Source organism: Odocoileus virginianus, chromosome 5 (assembly GCF_023699985.2).
Source record: "Odocoileus virginianus isolate 20LAN1187 ecotype Illinois chromosome 5, Ovbor_1.2, whole genome shotgun sequence".
In the NCBI taxonomy this organism is placed as follows: Eukaryota; Metazoa; Chordata; class Mammalia; order Artiodactyla; family Cervidae; genus Odocoileus; species Odocoileus virginianus.
In genome coordinates this window covers 89,931,848-89,951,114 of record NC_069678.1, presented here as the reverse complement: position 1 = coordinate 89,951,114, position 19,267 = coordinate 89,931,848, and the positions used below count along the sequence as shown (strand labels likewise).

Here is a 19,267-nt window from a genome sequence, read left to right as displayed (position 1 = left end):
GACTGGCACCCCAATAGAAAATGAGCAGAGAGAATAAACAGGGAGTTCACAGAAGTAGGGAAATAGGAACCTCCAGGAGGATGGTTTAGTGCAGGCATTCTAAAGAGCAGTTTGGCAGTTCTTCATCATTTAGTTGATGAAATTCACTTGGACCTAGCAGTTCTGTTCCTCAGTGTATATAGCCAGAGATTATTCTCACACAAGTTCATAAAGGGACATAGAAGGAGATAATGCATTGCAGCGTTGTCTTGGTCAGTCAGTCAGTTCAGTTCAGTCGCTCAGTCACGTCCGACTCTTTGCGACCCCATGAATCGCAGCACACCAGGCCTCCCTGTCCATCACCAACTCCCGGAGTTTATTCAAACTCATGTCCATTGAGTCGGTGATGCCATCCAGCCATCTCATCCTCTGTCGTCCCCTTCTCCTGCCCCCAATCCCTCCCAGCATCAGGGTCTTTTCCAGTGAGTCAACTCTTTGCATGAGGTGGCTGAAGTATTGGAGTTTCAGCTTCAGCATCAGTCCTTCCAATGAACACCCGGGACTGATCTCCTTTAGGATGGACTGGTTGGATCTCCTTGCAGTCCAGGGGACTCTCAAGAGTCTTCTCCAACACCACAGTTCAAAAGCATCAATTCTTTGGTGCTCAGCTTTCTTCACAGTCCAGCTCTCACATCCATACATGACCACAGGAAAAACCATAGCCTTAACTAGATAGACCTTTGTTGGCAAAGTAATGTCTCTGCTTTTTAAATATGCTGTCTAGGATGATCATCATAACTTTCCTTCCAAGGAGTAAGCGTCTTTTCGTTTCATGGCTGCAATCACCATCTGCAGTGGTTTTGGAGCCCACAAAAATAAAATCTGACGCTATTTCCACTGTTTCCCCATCTATTTGCCATGAAGTGATGGGACCAGATGCCATGATCTTAGTTTTCTGAATGTTGAGCTTTAAGCCAACTTTTTCACTCTCCTCTTTCACTATCATCAAGAGGCTTTTTAGTTCCTCTTCACTTTCTGCCATAAGGGTGGTGTCATCTGCATTTCTGAGGTTATTGATATTTCTCCCAGCAATCTTGATTCCAGCTTGTGCTTCTTCCATTCCAGCATTTCTGATGAGGTATTCTGCATATAAATTAAATAAGCAGGGTGACAGTATACAGCCTTGATGTACTCCTTTTCCTGTTTGGAACCAGTCTGTTGTTCCATGTCCAGTTCTAACTGTTGCTTCCTGACCTGCATATAGGTTTCTCAGGAGGCAGGTCAGGTGGTCTGGTATTCCCATCTCTTTCATAATTTTCCACAGCTTATTGTGATCCACACAGTCAAAGGCTTTGGCATAGTCAGTAAAGCAGAAATAGATGTTTTTCTGGAACTCTCTTGCTTTTTCAATGATCCAGCAGATGTTGGCAATTTGATCTCTGGTGCAATTGTGTGGTAGTTTGAGCATTCTTTGGCATTGCCTTTCTTTGGGATTAGAATGAAAACTGACCTTTTCCAGTCCTGTGGCCACTGCTGGGTTTTCCAAATTTGCTGGCATATTGAGTGTAGCACTTTCACAGCATCATCTCTCAGGATTTGAAATAGCTCAACTGGAATTCCGTCACCTCCACTAGCTTTGTTCGTCGTGATGCTTTCTAAGGCCTACTTGACTTCACATTCCAGGATGTCTGGCTCTAGGTGAATGATCACACCATCGTGATTATCTGGGTCGTGAAGATCTTTTTTGTATAGTTCTTCTGTGTATTCTTGCCACGTCTTCTTAATATCTTCTGCTTCTGTTAGATCCATACCATTTCTGTCCTTTATCGAACCCATATTTGCATGACATGTAAAGATGTCTTGGTGGCTGACTGTTAAAGATACTGAATCTGTATTGCTGGGAGACCAGATAGACAACATGTAGAGTTCAGTTCAGTTCAGTTCAGTCGCTCAGTCGTGTCCGACTTTGTGACCCCCTTGGACTGCAGCACTCCAGTCTTCCCTGTCTATCACAAACTCCCGGAGTTTACTGAAACTCATCTCCATCGAGTCAGTGATGCCATCCAACCATCTCATCCTCTGTTGTCCCCTTCTCTTCCCATCTTCAATCTTTCTGAGCATCAGGGTCTTTTCAAATGAATCAGTTCTTTGCATCAGGTGGCCAAAGTATTGGAGTTTCATCTTCAGCATCAGTCCTTCCAATGAATATTCAGGACTGATTTCCTTTAGGATGGACTGGTTGGATATCCTTGCAGTCCAGGGGACCCTCAGTCAGAAACAATGAACTAAGTGTCCCACAGCAGTGTAAATAGATTTTAGAAACATTATGCAGAGGGTAAAGTTGGAATGTATACAAACAGAAGGATGTTCATCAAACATATTAGAGAAAATGATTTATTGAGAAGAACGGGAGTAGGGAAATGGATATGGAGGAAGAGACAGTTAGTGGTCTTAATGGATGAGTGATGATAATGTGGCAATGAACCGAGGAGCATGATTAACTTAACCTTTTGTATCTGGAGGGTAAAAGTGAGGTTTGGAGGCTCATGTGGCAGTGGTATAAAAATTGGGCCAGAGATGAAAAAATTAAAGGCCTAAAAATTAAAATAATTCAGGTAGTAGGACATGAGGTTTTAGGTTGGCGGTAACTGGAATAGAAAGTAAAAGAGTGGTGCAAGAAATACTTGCAAAATAAAATTGAAAGTTGAGGAAAATAGAAGCGTTGAGCATTTGGGAAATTTCTCTGGGTGTCAAATCTGCTTAATTTTGTTCCAGAAAATGCTTCTTTCTCCTTTCTCTTCTACTTGACTGGGCTAGAATTGAAATTTTTTTTCTCATTCTTTTAAATGTACCATAAATTATATTAGTAATATGTGAGTATACTGTCATTGTAATATATTTAGATTATATAAACAAAATAAAAAATCATTCTTTTCTTCACTTCTTTCTCCAGAGGTAACTAACCACTGTATCTGTGTGGTACATACCCTTCTAGATATTTTTTTGCTGCTTTTACAAATTATGTATGTGTAAAAATAAATATTGATTCGTGGATATTTGGTGTTATTCTCTCTATAGTCTGCAATTTTTTTAAATGTCTAAAAAAGAAACTTTTAAAATATCTTTCCATGTAAGTATATAGGATAAACATACTTGCTGGGTAAAAAATAGAGGTTTCAAAATATTTTTGTTGGCTAGATACCATTGGAATGGGATGGAGGGGTACAGGGTACAGGTATGTTTATTGCTCTAAAAATCTCACAGTCTAGTAGAAGTAAAGTATATAATACTAATACTACAGTGAAGTAAGTATTCTAATAGATATATGTACTAGGTGCTATTTGAACGCAAAGGAAAGAACACCATATTCTTTGATAAATGTGTCAGTTAGTCCTTAGATGGTGAAAGGTATTTTAGATCATCTATAAGGATAGTATTTTGCAGGTCAGCTGTGTCCCCAGAATGATTAAGTGATTCACTGGAATCATTTTTTTTTTGCCTTTTGTGAAACTCATATCATCTCTTCCCAGAAATCCGTCTTTCTGGTATCCTAAACCATAATCCAGAAGGGAAAATCTTTGTCATGTATAATGATCTTTTAGAATTTTGTGACAGCTTTAAATAGTGTAAAAAACTACTTTAGTTAAGATTTTTGTATTTCATCATGCAGAGGATTATATGAATGCATTTTTTCCCTTTTTTAGGGAGGTGGTTGACTCAATGGTTCAGCATTTTAAAGTAACTATATTTGGGGACCGTAGACCAGTTTATGATGGAAAAAGAAGCCTTTACACAGCCAATCCACTTCCTGTGGCAACTACAGGGGTAAGATGCTAAGATGCATTCCTTTATCAGAAAACTATACATTTGCAGTATCTTTTAAATGCATTTATGACCATTTTATTACGGTCTATATGTATCATTTATCAGTTTTAACGTTTTATTTTGAAATAATTTCAAACTTAAAGTTGTAAGATTCATGCAGAGAATTCATGTATACCCAGATTCATTAGCATTCTTAAAGTTTGCCATTTGTTTTTATCATTCTCTTTTTCTCTTTTGCTCTCTTTGTAGCTATAGAGACAGCTATATATAAAGATGCATATACATACTTATTTCTTCTTGAACCATTCAAGAGTAGGTTTCATGCATTATACCCTTTAGTGTGTTTTTCCTAAGAACAAGGATAAAAACTGTAGTACAGTTACCAACTTCTCTAAATTTTACGTCGATAAATTTTTGTCTGATCTGCCCTTAGTCCTGTTTTGTCATTTGTTCCAGTGATGTCCTTTAGCATTTTTTTTCCCTTTAGTACAGAATCCAATCCAAGTTCCTGAATGTATTTATTTTTTCTTAATTTATTTATTTTTAATTGAAGGATAATTACAATGTTGTGTTGGTTTCTGCCATACCTGAATGTATTTAAATGTCACATCTTCTTTTTTCTGGAAAATTTCCCAGCCTTTTTTTTTTCTTTTATGACATTAGCATGGTTGAAGATTACAGGCAAGTTATTTTGTAGGATGTCCCTTTGTGTTTTTCTGGAGCTTCTTCTTGATTAGATTCTGATTGAGGTTTTTGGGCCAGAAAAGTGCATAACTGTTCTTTCCTTGTAGTGTATCATATCAGGAGGCACATAATACGTATTTGTTTCACTAATGGTGAGGTTAACTTCGATCACTTGGTAAAGTTGGTATCTGCCAGGTTTCTCCTTTCAAGTTGTTCTTTCTTTTGTGGGGAGTAGAGTTTTGTTTTGTTTTTATAATTGTGGTAAAGTATATATAACATTGGGCTTCCCTTGTGGCTCAGTGGTATAGAATCTACCCGCAGTGCAGGAGCTGCAGGAGATGCGGATTTGATCCCTGGGTTGGAAGATCCCCTGGAGGAGGGCACGGCAACCCACTCCAGTATTCTTGCCTGGAGAATCCCATGGACAGAGGAGTCTGGTGGGCAACAGTCCATGGGATCGCAGAGTTGGACACGACTGAAGGGACTTAGCACGAATGGACACACACATAACATTGTCAGCTGAGCAATTTTTAAGATATGGTTCAATGGCAAAGTACATTCACAACCATCGCCACCGTAAATCTCCATCTTATAAAACTGAAACTCTGTACCCATGAAACACTTAACTATCCATTTTCCCTCCCTCAGTCCCTGATAACTGTCATTTTACTTACTGTCTTTATGAATTTGGCCTCTCTCAGTACCTCATTTAAGTGGAATCATACAGTATTTGTGTTTTGTGATTGGTTTGTTTCACTTCATAATATTCTCAGGGTTCATCTATGTTGTCATGTGTCAGAATTTCCTCCTTTTTAAGGCTGAATAATATTCCATTGTATGTATATACCACATTTTACTTATCCATTCATCTGTTGATGGACATTTGGTTTGCTTTCCCATTTGAATGTGGGTTTACTCTAGGGACCTCATACAAGTGGAGCCATACAGTATTTGTCCTTTTGTCTCTGGCTTCTTTTACTTAGCATAGCGTCTTAGAGACTATACCATTTTACGTTTCCACCAACAGTGTACAAGAGTTCCAAATACTTCACACCTTTGCCAACATTTGTGGATTTATCGGGTTTTGATAGTTGTCATCCTAATGGGTGTGAGGTAATATCTCATTATAGTTTTGATTTGAATTTACCTAATGACTAATGAAGCACACCTTTTCCTATGCTTATGGACCTTTTGTATATCTTTGGAGTAATGTGTATTTAAGTCCTTTGCCCATTTTTTAATTGGGTTATTTGGTTTTGTTGTTGTTGAGTCTTAGGAATTCTTTATGTTATTCCTATGGGATATATATGTTTTAAAATATTTTCTCACATTCCATAGGTTGTTTTTCACTATATTGATTTTATTCTTTGCTCCAAAGTTTTAAGAAAGGGAGACACTTTTACGCACTTACAGAAAGTGCTTGATGCGGAGAAGGCAATGGCACCCCACTCCAGTACTCTGGCCTGGAAAATCCCATGGACGGAGGAGCCTGGTAGGCTGCAGTCCATGAGGTCGCTAAGAGTCGGACACGACTGAACGACTTCACTTTCACTTTTCACTTTCATGCATTGGAGAAGGAAATTGCAACCCACTCCTGTATTCTTGCCTGGAGAATCCCAGGGACGGGGGAGCCTGGTGGGCTGCCGTCTATGGGTCGCACAGAGTTGGACACGACTGAAGTGACTTAGCAGCAGCAGCAGCAGAAAGTGCTTGAAGTGCTTAAAGCTTGTTTCTTTTGATTATCTTTAAACTTACAAAGATACTTTATAAGGGAGATACTTTTAAGAATCCTGGTTCTCATTAGACTTTTATTAACTGACAATTCTTGCTTGGAAGGATTATTGTTATATAACAATGGTGATTTTTCTAATTCTCTCATTCCTTCTACATTAATAATTTTTTTTACATTAATGGTATTACTGTAAGGGAGCACGTTTTCTTCTCTTCTGTTTATCCTTATTTATTTGCCCAAATTGTCCCAGATTTGGCCTGCAGGAGCCCCTTTAAATTTGTGTGCTTTCGTCATGACACATCTTCTTTTTCTTGAGTACTTCCTTACTTTTGGACCCAAGATATTCCAGGTTCATCTTATATTATCCCTCTGATAGTCCTGCAACTAGCCATATCTCAAAGTTGCACTGGTTTCTTTTAGTTGAGGAATACAATTTAGAAACCAAAATCTGGTTACTGTCTGTGCTCATTGCTGAGTTCACACGGATTCTACTAGTTGTAGTCTGTCCCCACTGGATTCTTCCTTTACTCCCTATGTTGCATATTTGTAACTTTCTTTTCTTTTAAACCCCTGACTCCACAAAATATCACCACTTTTACTTGTTTATTCAGTCATACAATACATATAAAATAGTTTCTGAAATACTACATGATGTCACTGTAGAAAACAAATCTGATAGTAGGAATTTGTTTTGTAGGCAGTTCTTTCCCACTCACCCCTCCCCCACACCTCTAACTGAAAGGGTAGTCAACATATGTTATGTTCAGGAGTTTTGCATCTGTGTGTTTTTTGTATTTTTTTTTAAAATATTCTTTCAATCTGGCTGTTATTTGTTTGAATTGCATTTGGTTTATTTTGATTTTTTATCTATTCTATTTTAGCTTTTCCCCTCCATCCTTATTTTTTTTTGTTGTTGTTCTAGAACTTAATTTAACTTCCTCCAAAAAATCAAAACTTCACTGGAAAATAATGCTCAGAATTGTTAATCCCTCACTTATTTCTTCCAATCTTTTCCTTCCTATCCTTTGAAAGTTACTTTTTCTTGTTTCTGATTCATGCTTGGTGTTTCTTTTTACAAAAATAAGCAGATACATGAATGTTTTTTTATTTCCCCCTTTCTCACGCAGAAAATGGCATACTATTTATAATCTTCTGTACTTGCTTTTTTAGCAATATTGCTTAGAAATTATTCCATAGCAGTTCCAACAGGTCTTCCTCACCCTTTTTTTTTTTATAGTGCATAAATGGGCATTTAGGTCATTTCTGTGCTTTTCAGTGACAAAGAGTGCTAGCATAAATAACTTACTGACATTTTATTCTTATTGATTTGACATTGAAATTGGTTATTTTTTTGTATTTGCCTTCTTTTCCCTTATTTTTATACGTTAAACTTGAAAATAATTGTATTTCTCTTTTAAAACTTTTACCAGTTGACTCTTTTCCCATCAACAGGTAGATTTAGATGTTACTTTACCTGGAGAAGGTGGAAAAGATCGACCTTTCAAAGTGTCAATCAAATTTGTCTCTCGGGTGAGTTGGCACCTACTCCATGAAGTACTGACAGGACGGACCTTGCCCGAACCACTGGAATTAGACAAGCCAATCAGCACTAACCCTGTCCATGCCGTTGACGTGGTGCTACGACATCTGCCCTCCATGAAGTGGGTGCCTCTGGCTTTTTTTTTTTTTAACTCTTTAGATTTTGTAGGAAAGCTGTCTTCCCAAGAGTAGGTCCTGCAATCTTTCCTTGGCTAACCTTCAGTTGTTGTATATTTTTATTATCTCAGTTGAGGAATAGCATCCATACCAATTCAATGATAGAAGTAAGTTACATAAAATTTTCTGACTTATGAAAGTAAGTTTACATCATTAGCTTAGCTATTCTGTTGGATATTTTTCAGAAAAAAAGTGTCTAACCCTTTTTCTTAGGAGCTGTCTATCTTGAGTGATAGATTTTTAGTTTTAGTATTTTAGTTGAATCACCTTGTCTTTGAGGTTATTTCATTATTTTTATAACAGTATCAAATTATGTTGAAATTGTTACTCTTTTAATCATATTAGCATCTCACACGTGTATATATTTATCTATGTGTATATGTGATGGTTCAGTGTGTCTTTTTAAAGAAAGATATTGTTTTGAGACTTCCTGGCAGTCCAGTCAGTGGTTAAGACTCTGCGCTTTCAATTCAGCTGGGCGCAGGTTCAGTCCCTAGTCAGGGAAATAAGATCCCACATGCTGTGCAGTGTGGCCAAAGAAGAAAAATACTGTCTTATAAACACATTTATCAAAGTAGTGTTTTGGTCAGTAATTGTTTATTCTGTAGTATTTTTTAAGGTTGAAACTATTTTTTAAAACTTTTTAAATAAAATTAAGCCTTACTCAAACTAATGTTAGTTTTAAGTATAGAGAATTTTAGTGAGGGATTTTTTCATTTTGAATAGCTGCTTTTTGCTTTCACAAATTTAGAAAACGTTTAGTTTCATGTATTCATAATGATAGGCATTTTACTATAATAAGATTATGTACTCTAGACTCACTTGTTCTTCAGATTTAAATATTCAATGGGAAGGAAAAGATTGAATATACCATTTTAATTCTTGTAGATATACACCTGTGGGGCGTTCCTTTTTCTCAGCTCCAGAAGGATACGACCACCCTCTGGGAGGGGGCAGGGAAGTTTGGTTTGGATTTCATCAGTCTGTTCGGCCTGCCATGTGGAAAATGATGCTTAATATTGATGGTAAGGGAATTTAAACCATATTCTGTGTTGGGTAGTTGATTTCTATATGGCCTCTGTGTCTGTGTGTGTGTGTATGTATACATTTTATATATAATTTTATGTACTGGTGTCTTGAATTAATATTTGGACATATATTAAGACAAACAGGAAAAACCTTTATTTTTTATTACATTTCATTTAGAAAACATTTATACAGAACTTCTCCTGGAGTGCTATTAAACATGAAGTAAACAAATGAAAACAAATATAAAAGCCGTGACATGAGCTATTATAATTCATTTTTGTCCTTAACTGGCTAAGTCAGTATTTCATTATGAAATACATATTTTCAAGGAAGAGAAGAAGACTGCTGGTCTTGGTGACCTGTGGATTATGCCTGCCAGTGATGTTTAATGTTTTGCTAGTTGCATTCTCATTTTTATGTTTTTTTTTTAAAAGAATTATTTCTAAGCGCATATAGAAGTAGAGAGAATAGTATGATAAACTGCTGTCTCTGTATCCATTATTCAGATTGTCCAGATTTTTCTACCATCGCTTAAATGATACACATTTCTTCCTCTACTGTAGTAATTTTAAATCAAATTCCATACAGCATGTTATTTTGTCCCTACTACAGTATGCACCTCTGAAAATATGGATGTTTTTCTACAGTCACGGTGCCACCATCGTATCTAAGAAAATTTGATCATTTATTTGTAGCTTCTAATTCCCTGTCCATAGTCAGATTTCCCTGATGGTCTCAAAGCTATCTTTCTGTAGATAGTTGGTTCAAATCAGGATCCAAGCAAAATCCACACATCACATTTGGCTACTTTGCCTTTTAAAAATGTAGTAGTCCCATTTCCTTTCCTCTTGTTTTGTTTTTTCCTATTTTATGTCATTGACTTGTTGCAGAAAGAAGCTTTCACTTTTCCTCTAGAATATCCAAAAATCTGGATGTATCTTTTGTTTTCTTGTAGTGTCATTCCTTTGTTCCTTTATCTCCTGTATTCCCTGGAAATGGAAGTTGGTCCTGAAAGCTTGATTCACTTCTGATTCCTAAGTGCTCCATCGTGTATTGTGTTAGGAGGCACCCAGTATATAGTAGACCCAACTTCAGTGATAACTAAGATTGATCAGTATGTTCAGAGATCAGTATGTCTTGAGCTCTCCATTGTATATTTCTCAGTCTTTCAGTTACTGATATTCCATTCATTGACCATTGTCACCTGAATCATTTATTTCAGTGGAGATTACCAACTAGAATTTTTTCTTATTCTGTTATTCCTTTTGCATTAGATGGAATTCCTATGTGGAAAAGTGCATTGTCTTGTTGGTAATTCATTGTCTTTGATAGCTTTCTTGCTTTCTGGCACAGCAGAATGTTCCAAATTCATCCTGTATTTCTTCCTCTGTACCTGGCATCAGCCATTCCTTCAAGGATCCCTGAATCTTTCCAGATCAGTGCAGTTTCATCATCATTTTCAGCTTCATCTACCATTGTGAAGATGTATTGAGAAGGTATTTTTTTAAAGTCCTCTTTAGGTATATCCTGACTGCTTCCCTGGTGACTTAGACAGTGAAGAATCTGCCTGCAATGCAGGAGATCAGGGTTCGATCCCTGGATCGGGAAAGTGCCCTGGAGAAGGGCATGGCAACCCACTCCAGTATTCTTGCCTGGAAAATCCCATGGACAGAGGAACCTGGTGGTCTACAGTCCATGGGATCGCAGAGAGTCAGACACGACGGAGAAACCAGCATTTCATTTTCATTTAGGTGTAAACTAGGGATGTTTTTACCTTTTTTCCATTTCAGATCATTCATATATTTGTATTTTTAAGATAGATTCCAAGAGATGAGATTGATGGATCGAAGGCAGATATGTTTTTAATTTTGATTGTTATTGCTAGATTGCCCTCCAGTGAGATTGTAAACATTTTGCATCAGTAAATGAGGCTGTTTCCCGGTACCTTTGCCACTAGATGTGTCAAACTCTAGATTTTTGTCAGTCAAATTTGAAAGAAATTGTTTCCTTATGTACTATTTTGCATTTGGTCATCTTTTCTCATATGTATGTGTCACCTTGTTTCTTTTTAAAAAAATTAATTCTTTATGTCCTTTGCTCCTTTTTTCTGTTGGATTCTTGGTCTTGTTTACTGAGAGCTAATCAAGGAGATTAGCCCTCTGTGGTATGAATTGCAGATATTGTCCCTGGGTTGTTATTTGTCTTTTGATCTTTGATATTATTTTTGCTTTTTGTCATGTAGAAATTTTTCTTTTGGTGACAGGTGTGTGTCTCAGTCGATCCTTTCTTTTGTAACTTTTAATATCAACTAGGGCTAGTGTCATTTTTCTTTTCCACAATTTCTAGGCTGTTCTTTTGTATATCATTGTATAAGCTTTAGAAACACCTTGTCAGATCTCATGGTTGTCGGAGGATGAGCTATTACTTTTACTGTGACTCCATTATGTTTTTAAATTAAGTTATTGAGTCTTAAACACTGAATCTTTCTAAGAAAATGCTCTGCCTTTCCATTTGTTCAGGATTACTCTTTTTTTTTTTCCTTCTGGAGTGTTTTAAAGTTTTCCTTCACTTGTGGCTCAGATAGTAAAGAACCTGCCTGCAATACAGAAGACCTGGGTTCAATCTGTAGGTTGAGAAGATCCCCTGGAGAAGGGAATGGCAACCCACTCCAGTATTCTTGCCTGGAGAATTCCGTAGACAAAGGAGCCTGGTGGGCTGCAGTCCACAGGGTCACAAAGAGTTGGACTCGACTGACTGACTACCACTTTCACATAAAATTTGCCATTTCTTATTACCATTCCTGGATATTTTCTCTCTCTCTTTTTTTCTTATTAAATGAACTTATGTTCCAACTAGTTATTGTTTATATACTTGGAATCTTTTAATTTCTGTATAGTTACTTTTTTCTCTTGCCTTTTGAATTCCATTAACTTTTCGAATTATTTCCTTGCAGTTTCTAGGTTGTAATCAGTTTATCTGCAATAGTGATAGTTTTACTTCTTTGGATTTTTACACCTCTAATATTTTTTATCAGATTATATTGACTAATTAGATAGAACAGTGTTAACTGTTAGAGAGTAGTGGGCATCCTCTTTGTATTCCTTACTTTAGAAGGAATGTTTCCAGTGTTTCTCCATTAAGTATGATGCGTGCATATATGTATGTATATGCTTAGAAGCCTCTGTTGGTTTCTATTTTATTGAGTACTTTCAATCAATAATGTATGTTTTCTTGTCAGATGTCTTTTTAGTATCTAGGGAGTTCTTTATATGCTGTTTTCTCGTCTTTTTAAAAAACACGGAACTAAATTTGTGTTTCTAGATTCTTTTAATGTGGTGCTGAATTCTATTTTTTAACACTTTACCTTTTTAATCAAATTGCAAAAAAAAAAAAAAGCAAGATTGATCTGATCTGCAGTCTTCTCTTTTTTTAATGCAATCTTTTTCAAGTTTTGGTATTAATTAATTAATTAATTAAATTTTTTAATTTCACAAAAAATTTGGAAGTTGCCTGTGTTCCACAATGTACAACAGTTTTTAAATAGTATTAAAATTATCAGCTCTTTTAAGATTTCATGAAATTCCCATGTAAAATTTTGTAGCCTGGTTTGTTTCATTTTGTTCAGTGAATAGTTCTTTTAAAGTTTTAATTTGTTTTGTGAAAATCAGTTTGGTTAGGCTCTCTGTATTAGTTTTGGTATGAAAACTGAATAAAAAAATTAAAAAATTTTATTAGAAAATTATATATTTTATCTATATCTTTACTAAGTAGTCTTTTTTTTTTTTAAATTTTATCTAGTTCCATGGTTTATCCCCATTGATTATTTTTAATCTTTGTGCTTTGTCCTTTTTACTCTTAATTAGGAGAGATAGTACTTTAATCAACCTGTTTTCTGCTCCTCACTCTGCCACCTGCCTCCACCAAAGAGGTTTTGAAATTTTTTCTTAGCTCTCTAGCTTTGTCTTCTGGCTCCTTAATTTCTCTTTTTAGCTTAATAAATTTTTTCCTCTACTTTTCTTCAGTTAATTTAGTTGCTTTTCCTTTTTTCTCTCCTACCCTGGGTCTTTGGTGTGGCCCGCAGCTTTCTCTGGCTGTGGCGTGTGGGCTGTGGCGTGCCCTGGCTCAGGCGCTGTGGCTCAGCAGACCTCTCTGGTTGCCATATGTGGGCTTGTTTGCCTCTTGGCATGTAGGATCTTAGTTCTCACACCAGGGATCAAACTAGCATCCCCTACATTGGAAGGCGGGTTCTTTACCACCAAGCTACCAGGGAAATCCCTTTCCTAACTTTTGAACTGTAGTAGTAACTCAGTTAATTTCATTTTTCTCATTGAAAAAAGAATTTAAAATGATCATTTTGGAAATTCCCTAGCAGTTCAGTGGTTAGAACTCCATGCTTTCATGCTGAGGGTCTGGGTTTTATCCCTGGTCAAGGGACTAGCATCCCACAGGATTATATTATTTTCTTGAAACGCCACAGATTTCATTTGTATTTCCCCTATTATCCAGTGTTGTTTGAGAAACTTTAAATTTTCAGATTGAAGATCTTTTTATTTTCAGATTGTGTTGTAAATTTCTAGTTTCATTCCATTGTTTATCAGAGAATGTAGTTTGTATTTCTGTTTTTAGAATTTATTGAAGTTTTTTTTTTAGTAACCTAACATAATCAGAATTTATGAAATGAAAATTCAGTAGCTCTTTGAAAATAAGATACCATCATTTTTTAGGATAGAGTTAAATGAATATCCATCAGCTCTTCAATTTTGATTATGTTGTTTACATCATCTATTTCCTTATTTATTTCTGTTTACTTGTCTCAGAGTGGGGGAAATAAATTTAAATTTCCTATTGTGTTTCTATTTCTTTTTATACTTCCACTTTCTTAATTTGCTACCATAGTATTGGGAGCATATGTATACTTATCTTTATTTTTGTAATTTATACCCTTTACAATGATAAAGTGACTTTTTTTTTGTACTTTTTGGGCCAAAAGTCTACATCATCTAACAGAAGGATCACAATCCATGTGGTCTGTTTTCTGTGCTTTTTAAATGCTGGTTCTGTTATTAGGTACCCCATCAGTGGATACCTTCATACTTTCATTTAATACTCATCTTTCTGTCTCTTTAAAGCAGTATCTTTTGCTTTCCTTAATAAGTAACTTTTATATTAACTTTATTCTCTTCCTTCCCTTCCTCTCCTTTATTAACTAGTTTTAGCCAATATAGCATTATTTTATTGTTCATTATGATTTTACTTAAATTTTTACTACTTGACTCTCAACTTTGCCTCTGTTGCTGTAAAGTGTGCAATCTGAGTTTGTTCTGCTTTTTATTATTGTTCTGTTTTTCATGTATTTGTGTATACTGTTATTCCCATGGTTTTGAGCATGTACAGTTACATTCCATTCTGTCACCCGTGTGTCCATCTGTTTTCATCTTGAATCTACAGTTATGTATATTAGTGTGAATTGCAAGTCCTTTTGCTGAAATTTTTCCTCTCCTCTCTTGGTTGCAGTTTGTCCTCAAGTTACTTCAGGAAGGGCTCATATGAGTAAGAACTGAGTTTTTGCATATTGAAAACCATTTGTCAATAAATGGTTATAGCCTTGTTCCTAAAGGGGACTGCTTGGTTAGACATAAAATGATTGAATCACACTTTTTTTTTTTAATTCTGTTTTTTTTATTGAAGTATAGTTGATATATAAATTGTGCCAGTCTCTACTGCACAGCATAGTTACTCAGATATAAATGTATATACATTCTTTTTTTAAATATTCTTTTTCATTATGGTTTATCTGAATCATACTTTCTTGAGTTTCTTATAGATATTTTCCCACTGTCTTCTGACACTGAATTTTCAGTAGAGAATTACGATGTCAGTTGATTTTCTTATCCCTTATAAGTAGCTTCTTTTTTTGTCTGGTTGCTGAAAATATTTTTTACAATTACTTTGCTGGATTTTTTGTCTCAATGTTGACTATTTTGAGTCAATTTTATTTAAAACATGGGACCCCCTTTGAGGATGTAGTTTCAACTCTTTTATCATTTTTTTTTAATCTGTCATTTTATTTTCTTTTAAAAAAATTCTATCCTGCTTGTTCTTTACTGTTTCTTTTATGGTATAATTTTTACCACTTGCTCATTGTAGTTTTGTGTTCACTTTTTTAATTTAAAAAGTCTTTTTCTTCCATTTCTTTAATGAATTCTACAGTGCTTATTTCATTTTCTCCTGTTACCTGTTTGTCTTTCCCTGAGTTCTTAAATTTGTGCTCTGAGATCTTTCTTCATAGCTGCATTAAGAAATTTTGAATTCATATTGAGAAGTAGTGTTATAGTTTTATCTATTTTGTGGTGGTATATTCTGTTGAGTTTTCTTTGTCAGGGATGTTTTGCTGCTTTTTTTACATTTTTTAAATGGTATTTTTGTATGGATATTTGCCACTTTTGTTACTCGTATTTGAATAAGTTTTCTCAAACCACCTATTAGAAGAGACTGGAGTGGGAGAAGAAGGTGGGACAGGACATTAGAAGCAAGGTTGTTTTCCAGGTTTCTCTGCTCAAGACCTTTATTCTCTTATGTTCTGATGGATTCTTTCTTCAGAATAAAGTCACATCTCCTTTGCCTCTCAATAATGTATGTTTAAGGAGTTTCTGCTACCAAGGAATTCAGCTCTTGCCTTTTAAAGCTGAAATGTTAACAGTTAGAGAATCTGCGAAGGATATATGGTAGTTCATTGTACTATTCATTTAATTTTTCTTCAAGTTTGAAATTACAGAGGGAAAATGCATGCCTTGGTTTTAAAAGGGTAGTCCTATCTGAGACCCGTCACTTCTAGTTCACCCTCAGTTGACTCTCAGGACACTTTCTACACTCCTTTCTCTACTTCCTTCTGAGATTCCCCCATTGAGTTTTAGTACTAAACATTGCAATTCCCACTTAGGACAAGACCCTTTCTTTCTAGATTAAAAACTTGCTGCTGTTGCCCCACTAGACTTTCCTTCATCTTTCAAGATTTTCTCCATTGCAGAGGTTCTACTAGTACTAGTCCCAAGTATTTGGAGCCATATTTACTTACAATTTGGCACTTTCAGGTTTTAATTGTCTCCTAGGTTCATTGAAGATACAGAGTTTCTTCTCTTTTCTTTTCTCTCTCTCTTTTCAGATTATCTTTATTGCTCTATAATGAGTTCTAGGGGGAAAGTGGGAAATTTTGGAAATAAACTGCTGCTATTTTCCTATTGGAACTTACAAAGTTCTGCTTTGGATATTACAAAAATTTCTAAGTAACTCATTGGTCGAAGAAAATTTTAAATATTTTAAACTGAAGGGTAATGAAAATAGTACATACCAGAATTGGTATGATTAGCTAAAGCAATTCTTAGAATTTAAAACCTTAAATGCCTATTAGAAAGGGAGAAAAGCATCAATGACCTATATATTCATCTTAATAAGTTAGAAAAATAACATAATTAAATGCAAAGAAAAATAGAAGGAAATAAGAGTTTAAAAAATTAATGAAATAGAAAATAAATTTACCTCTATCCTGTACATAGGAAGACTTCAAAAATTTTAAAGAAGGATAGTGACATGATCATATTTGTTTTCCAGAAAGAGACCTCTGGCAGCAGTGTGGAGAATAGATAGAGGAGAAAAAAACTAATCTGAGAAGCCAGTTAGGAGGCTTTTTCAATCACTAGTTCAGGTAAGAGATGGTGATGGTCTAATGTGGGATGGAGAGGAAGGAACATATTACAAGATTAAGTTGAAAAACTAGGTTTAAAAACCATGTCCAGAAAAAAAGTTTGGGTGTAGTTACTGGTACATGGAACTGATTGGAAATGAATAGACCAGAAGGTTAACTAGGTTTTTGAAGGAGTTGATTTTTGGACATAAGAAAATATATAGAGAGAGATTGGGTTTACACAGTTGCAGGGGCAACCTAGTCAAGTCTGAAGTCCTTCGGGTAGGCTATCAGGAAGGGCAGGCTAGAACAAATGGGTGTGGGCTGAAGCTGCTGTCCATAAGTGGAATTTCTTTTCTGTCTTAGGGACACCTCAGCCCCATTTTTAAGTCCTTTCAACTGACTGAATGAGATCCGTCCTCATTATCCAGAATAATCTCCTTTACTTAAAGTCAACTGATCATGGAATTTAATTATATCTGTAAAATACCTTCACCACAATACCTAGATTTGTGTTTGATTAAATGACAACTAGCAGCCTAGCCATATTAACATATTAAAAATTTTAAAAATATACTCATACCTGGCCTACAAAATTCTATGATTAAAAATATAATAATAATAATAATAAATTCTGTGATTATTCAGTCTTTGAAACAACCTTCATATTCCCAAACCTTCAGTAACTGCATTTATTTTATAAACTGGCTTTCAAGAAGAGCATACTCACCAACATACATTCAGAATAGTGACTCATTCATACCATTATGAATGATGATTCTGAAAATGGGAGGGAGATCTGCTTTCATTGGTTAGTTGGCAGTTTATACCATGTATAAAAAGATCAAATGTTAATATGTCTAAAGCTTGAGAATTCGGTGGAACATATAGAGTCATATAGTATGTAGTTGGAAATGCAGATGTGAAAATCTGTAGTGGTGTGAGGTTAAGGTAAAAGTTTTGGGAGTCCTTAGTACATAAATCCATATTTGAAACTCTGAAAATGGAAAGTTTCCTTTGGATAGTATTTAGATTGAAAAAAGAAATGAAAAGGATAGAGCCATGGAGAATGCTAGCATTTAAGGAAGAAAGAAGAACCAGAGAGCAGTTAATGATTATTGCAGGCAGCGTGAGAGACAAGAAATGGTGTCAAGGGAGGAAACATATCAGAGAGTAGATGATTTCACAGTTAAGCAGTGGAGCTCTTCCAGTAAAATCTAGAGCAAGACAGGGATGTCAGTACTATGATATTTAGTCGCTATTGTTGTTTGCTAACTTCTGTTCTTCTTACAGGTTTCAGTCCACATGTTACTTCCTTGAAAAGCAGTAATTGACACCTTCTCCCCCCCATCCAACCATCTCCCAAGAGTTACATATTTCTCTCAAGTATTCTTATAGCACAGTATACTTCCCTGGTAATACCATGTGTCACCTTGAATGTGTTTATTATTCTTTGTCTCCTATTAGAATGAAAGCTCTATGAAGCTAGGGACTGTCCACCTTATTCACCAGTATATATAACCTCTGTGCCTGACACAACTCTTGGTCATACTAAAGCAAAGAACAAATAAATAAAACTAAGAACATGGAGGAGGAGTGTCTAATTGAATCTGGAAAGTTGGAAAAATATTTGTAGAAGTAAATGATGTCTTAGCTGGGCTTTTACAAGTGTGATGACATCAGGAGTTTAGGTCGAAAAGGGGATACACAGGAATGAAAAATTTCTGAGAGGTCTCTAAAGTAAAAAAATTTATGAAAGATATAAGCAAAAATCTGAATGAATGAAGTATATTAAGCTTATTGAGAAGACTCTGTTTAATAAGGTGTCAGTTCTCCAAAAATTAATCTTTAAATGAATTTTAAGTAAAATCCAAATAGGGCATATAGTGAAACTTGAAAAGTCAATATTAAGATTTATATGGAAAAATAAGTGACTGAAAAATCAATATAATTTAATATTAAGTTGGCATTTTGGATCACTGAGGAAAAGAATAAAATATTTAATAAATGGTATTTATGCAGTTGTTAACTATAAGAAAAAATAACTATAAGAAAAAACAATTAAACCCATCTCATATCATATTCCAGATTTATTTCTAGGTAGATTATAATCTAAAATTTGAAAAAGAAAACTTTAAAATTTTTTCAAGAAAATATTGATAAGCTTGGCTGCATCAAAATTTAAAACTTACTTGTTACAGATGAATCATAAAGTTAAAATGCTAAGAGAAAAAGAGACTCAGATGTATAGAACAGACTTGTGGACTCTGGGAGAAGGCGAGGGTGGGATGTTTCAAGAGAACAGCATTGAAACATGTATATTATCTAGGGTGAAACAGATCACCAGCCCAGGTTGGGTGCATGAGACAAGTGCTCGGGCCTGGTGCACTGGGAAGACCCAGAGGGATCGGGTGGAGAGGGAGGTGGGAGGGGGGACTGGGATGGGGAATACATGTAAATCCATGGCTAATTCATTTCAGTGTATGACAAAAACTACTGTAATGATGTAAAGTAATTAGCCTCCAACTAATAAAAATAAATGGGAAAAAAAAAAAAGAAAAATAGTAGCATTTTGAATTGCTAATAAAGAACTAAACCATTTCTTCAAAATACATAAAAAA

The 19,267-nt window shown here is 35.4% G+C and overlaps 1 protein-coding gene across 5 annotated transcripts in view; it reads left to right on the top strand.

Annotated features, from left to right (window-relative positions):
• Positions 1 to 19,267, top strand: part of AGO3 (argonaute RISC catalytic component 3) — a 118,479-nt gene that overhangs the window by 34,956 nt on the left and 64,256 nt on the right. For 4 of the 5 annotated variants that reach the window (XM_020880237.2, XM_070468406.1, XM_020880238.2 and 1 more), the window contains 3 exons: positions 3,684 to 3,804; positions 7,673 to 7,881; positions 8,825 to 8,961. In XM_020880237.2, the coding sequence (XP_020735896.1) occupies positions 3,684 to 3,804; positions 7,673 to 7,881; positions 8,825 to 8,961 (467 nt within the window). Of the gene's footprint in view, positions 1 to 3,683; positions 3,805 to 7,672; positions 7,882 to 8,824; positions 8,962 to 16,580; positions 16,668 to 19,267 lie in introns of those variants that run through there. The other variant, XM_020880240.2, reaches the window with a different exon arrangement.